Source organism: Tubulanus polymorphus, chromosome 11, assembly GCF_964204645.1.
Source record: "Tubulanus polymorphus chromosome 11, tnTubPoly1.2, whole genome shotgun sequence".
Taxonomy (NCBI): domain Eukaryota; kingdom Metazoa; phylum Nemertea; class Palaeonemertea; order Tubulaniformes; family Tubulanidae; genus Tubulanus; species Tubulanus polymorphus.
In genome coordinates this window covers 13,503,756-13,508,370 of record NC_134035.1, presented here as the reverse complement: position 1 = coordinate 13,508,370, position 4,615 = coordinate 13,503,756, and the positions used below count along the sequence as shown (strand labels likewise).

The 4,615-nt window shown below is 37.4% G+C and overlaps 1 protein-coding gene across 1 annotated transcript; it reads right to left on the bottom strand.

Moving 5' to 3' along the window:
* Positions 1-226: 226 nt before the first annotated feature.
* Positions 227-4,391, bottom strand: LOC141913379 (leucine-rich repeat-containing protein 72-like). The gene is made up of 8 exons (XM_074804885.1): positions 4,353-4,391; positions 3,783-3,856; positions 3,345-3,414; positions 2,595-2,790; positions 1,993-2,082; positions 1,481-1,633; positions 830-866; positions 227-544 (listed from the first exon to the last, which is right to left on the bottom strand). Exons 1-8 carry the CDS (start codon positions 4,389-4,391, stop codon positions 379-381), a joined length of 825 nt encoding a protein of 274 aa, XP_074660986.1. The 3' UTR covers positions 227-378.
* Positions 4,392-4,615: the final 224 nt, after the last annotated feature.

The window sequence follows — 4,615 nt, the reverse complement described above, 5'->3', positions numbered from 1 at the left end:
AAATAAGACGATTTTGTTCTTCTTTCTTTCTTTATTTTAATGATTCGCAGTTAAAATACCACAGATCAATAATTTTACTCTTCAATATAAACAATCTATAAACAAATAGTACCTGTCGGTACTAAAAAATCATATTTGTAAATTGTATAAAAAAAGTGAAAAAAATATGCATTCAATTCCATACATGATAATGAAACAAATTTCAAGTCAAACTCTGTGAAGTTAAAATAAATATTTCTAATAGGTTTTACTTAATGGATATCACAATGAAAATGTTTGAATTTTAAACATAATTCTTCAGCAGTACCTTCTCTCCCCATTTACTCTCCCCTGCTCCATGGACTCCCCATAAACCTCCCCAGCGCACCCTGGTGACACTCAACGGAATCTAACGGTTACTATTTGCGGAGTTTCGAACGGTTTTTCCGATATTCTGCGTTGTTCCGAATTCGGAACTTTCGACCAATCGAATTTCGAATAATCCATCGTAGATTTTTTGCTCAGTCGATCGTTAACGGCTTCCTCTTCAATCTCATACGGAGGACTGAAAAAAATATCGTTTCAATCTCAATAAAATCGTTTAAATCTCATAACAAAATCTCTTCCTTTGAACTAAAATTCACTAATTCATTTTCAAGAGTACTCCTCTATAATGAAGACCTCTGTTCAGTGATCTGTAAATATTTTCTAAATTCATTTTCAACTAAGAGAACTCCTCTATAATGAACACCTATCTACAGTAAACATTTGACCTCTTCCGTAAACAGTGAGAACTTAGTCTGGTTTTTACAGAAAAGTTCAAATCATTCTACATTATATGCATACTTACTTATTTCTGTAGAAATTATTTCCAACGTCAAACGAGACTGAAATATTCAAGAAAAGAAGAAATAAGAATTTATCTAAAATAAGCGATGATATTCCACAGGTTTTGACTCTACTGTTAAAATCAGCTCATTTTTCTGATGATTTTATCTATAAATAAGGGTGATTGTCTGTCTTAGTTATTTGATTTGATGATTCTACTTTATTTGGTGTCGTGGTTCCCACAGTTATATCAATTCAAAATCCCCAAGTTTTTCACAAGTATTTCATGGGTGATTTTTCAATTTTCCCAAATGCAAATGAACACATATCGTCATGCTACAGTCAACATTTTAGCGGTGACTGGTTGAGAAAGGTGATTTACAAGGGAAATTGCTGAAGAAAGTTGCCCTTAGCAAATGCAGTATGTGAAATGTAATGAATTTCCCAAATAGTTCCGTGATTTGAGTCCCAAATATTTCCAAACCGGGAATTATCATTTCAAAATTCCCAAGTTATTCCCAATTTACCTGTTCTGTGGGAACCATGTGGTGTGTGTCACTAGCAAAACCACTAAAACAGTTTCTCTAATAGTCAAATCCTAACCAAGAACGGTAGAACTGCAGGGGTGGATGATCCAGAGGGGGAGTTTAAGGGGTTGATATTATAGCAGTACCTGGTATTGTAGGCTGTGTTATATATCTCTCTGAAGGATAAACAATATCCGGCGGTCCTTCGGATCTACGTCCGAATCCAATCGATTCTTTAACCACTTCTTCCCGTTGGTTGTAAATACTGTGAGCGATTTTACGATCTTCGAGTGAAACTTCTAAACAACGAAATTAAAATAAACAACATCATTACAGAAAGAAATTACCGTTTAGATTCGATATGCTGCTTAAGGTTAACTGGTTTTTTTTCACAAATATTCAAGGCTTTAGACGTGAATATCGGTGAAAAACTGGATCAGAGAAACCCATTTTCGTAGTTGTGAAGATCATTATGGTCTGATCCATACAACGACTTACACTCAGTAAATTGAATTAGAAATATAGATTGAGACTCAAAAATAGAGTCAACTTCAGTAAGTGACGACTTATCAAAATGATGATTTAAGCTGAGAATTCGACTGTTTTTTATTAACAGATATTCAAGGCATTAGACGTGAATATTGAAATCGATACAAACCTTTCCTGTCTAACAGTTCAACGGACGGTAAATGATGAATTACATACATCTTATAGTCGGTCTCTTGAGCCACAGGATTATGAAATAAATCTAGAAATTCCATATGAAAAAAAAACACGAAAAAACTTTATATTTAATTCTAGTGCGCGATCAAGTGACGTTTTTCTTCAATTCAGATAAAATGGACCTTTCCTGATGGATATATACAGAGGAACCTCGTTACAACGAATTCCAATTTCAACTGTTAAGTGAACTGTGGAAGAGGGCGTTAGAGTTCATTGTAACAAGGTTCTACTGCATCTACACTAACTCTATCCTCTCCAGGTAGGGATTTTAACCTGATGACATCGCTACACTCAGCCACAGCATGAAACCCTGCCAAACTAGATCGAGTGCGCAAGTTTGCCGCGAGGAAACTTGAATTTCAAATTGGACCGGGTTAAAGGTCCAGGCTAAAATATAAAGGGATTGCTGATTGGCTTATAATGACATCATCTAAGCAGCGCAAGTGTGCACTCGGTCTAGTGTGGCAGGGTTTCATATCATGGCGCATCCTGATGCAAGTATCAGGTTCGAATCCCTGCCGAGGGAGGTGGACTTACTCAGAACACGCAGGTCTTGCATTTGTTTAAGTTCTTTGACAACTTTTTCGAGTTTTTCCAACTGATTGTTTTGTAACATTAAAACGTTAAGCGTGGTCAGGTGACTCAACGAGCCGGTGATGTCTAGAATGTTGTTGTGTTGAAGATAAAGTTCAGTGATTCGGAGATTCATAGAAAAACAGTCGATATGACGAAGCTGAAATCATGCAGAATGTGATGAACTGATTGACAAAAAAAAACATGCAAAGACGAGAAGATACACAATATCCGTGTATGATGATGACGAGAGAAATCCCACAATAACGAAACAAAGATTGAAAAATTCTATATCAGAATGATTATATTTGAGGAGCGACGTTTCGGCTAACAACTGTTAGCCATCATCAGGCAAACTCTTAGCTAATCTTACAATTTTAAACCGTCTGATGATGGCTAACAGTTGTTAGCCGAAACGTCGCTCCTCAAATATAATCTGATATTCTGATATAGAATTTTTCAATCCTGGCTTCGTTATTGTGGGATTTCTCTCGTCAAAACATGCAAAGCATCGTTGATAAGAATGCACAGGGCTGCCAACCACTGAAAAGTGCTCAGTGACATTGAAATCAAAATCCCAGCCCTGTGGCCAACATGCTATAGAATATGTAGTTTTTGAAATCCCAGCCCTGTGGCCGGCATGCTATAGACTCTGTAGTGTTTGAAATCTCAGCCCTATGGCCGGCGTGTGGTTTGATGCAGATTCATATTTACCAGATTTCCATTCAACCAAACTCTCTGTAGATTCTTAAATCGTTCGAAACTACACACATTCTTCAGTTTCCTAAAAAAAATAGAAAAGAAAAAAAATTTTCAATCCATCCCTAAATTTACAGTAAATTCAATAGAAGAATATATCAAATATTTTCATTCATTTTTAATCTTTATTTTATACCCTAATGAAAGTAGGCCTACCAGTACCTTGAAAATAGTGGAGTAAAATGAAGTGGAGTAAAATGAAGTTTCATCAGAGGCCCTGTAGTCTCTCAATTATGTTACAGTATATGATAGTACCCAAAATACCGTGGAATAAGATGTAGTTTCATCACGCCCAGGCTTAGTCTAGTACCCAGCCGTTGTTCCTAGGGAACCGTAACAACGACTGGTATTCAGACTAGCCCATCAGGCTATAGTCTCCTAACCCATACTTACTTTTTACCAAGATACAACTCAATTACATCAACATCTCTTTTGACTTGGTTTATTTTTAGTTGTTCGTCAATAAGCTAAAATACAATGTAATCAATAAATAATCAATAATTGGGGGATGGTTCTAAATTATAGTGTGTGTATATCGAGTATAACTGGGGACCCTAAATAATTGAGAGCCTACTCCTGCTGGTTGGGTACATCCTATCATCGACTGAATCGGGGACCCCATAGTCAAGTCAGTAACCCTAACCCACCCAGGGCCCATGAAGCCAGCCTCGTGGGGATTTGCCTTAAACTTGGCCAGACTTTCTACTGGCAAGTTTTGGGCCTCTGCCTGGCAGTGGCAGTTCTGTGGAGGTCTCTGCAGAGAGTAGTTAGTCCGATATATACCCACCACAGCAGGCAGATGGCATGGCGATGCACTCTACTCTGGGCTAGCCTATGGTTTAGTTTCGTGAACCACATTCGTACAAGCCCATCCGATTATAAAAGCTTATTACGAACGACTCAGTTACAATGGTATCAACCTTGTCATATTTGTATATTCTGGTAAATAATCGTTTATCCTACCCGAATCGATGAAATCCTTGTCTCACCGGAAGCCGCCATGTTCGCTTGTTGCTACAACTATCAGTGGTGACGACTCGATGCAATCCGTCAGATGTAGACCATGGTAAATAATAAGGACTTCCCCTGAATCATACTCACGGGTCATTTTTATTATCTTGCGAATCCATATAGCATAAATTTCTATTCGTATAAATCCTTCATATTTCAAAGTAGTTCGATGATTCGCCGCTAACTATCAATAAAGGGGCAGCACTTAACGGCCC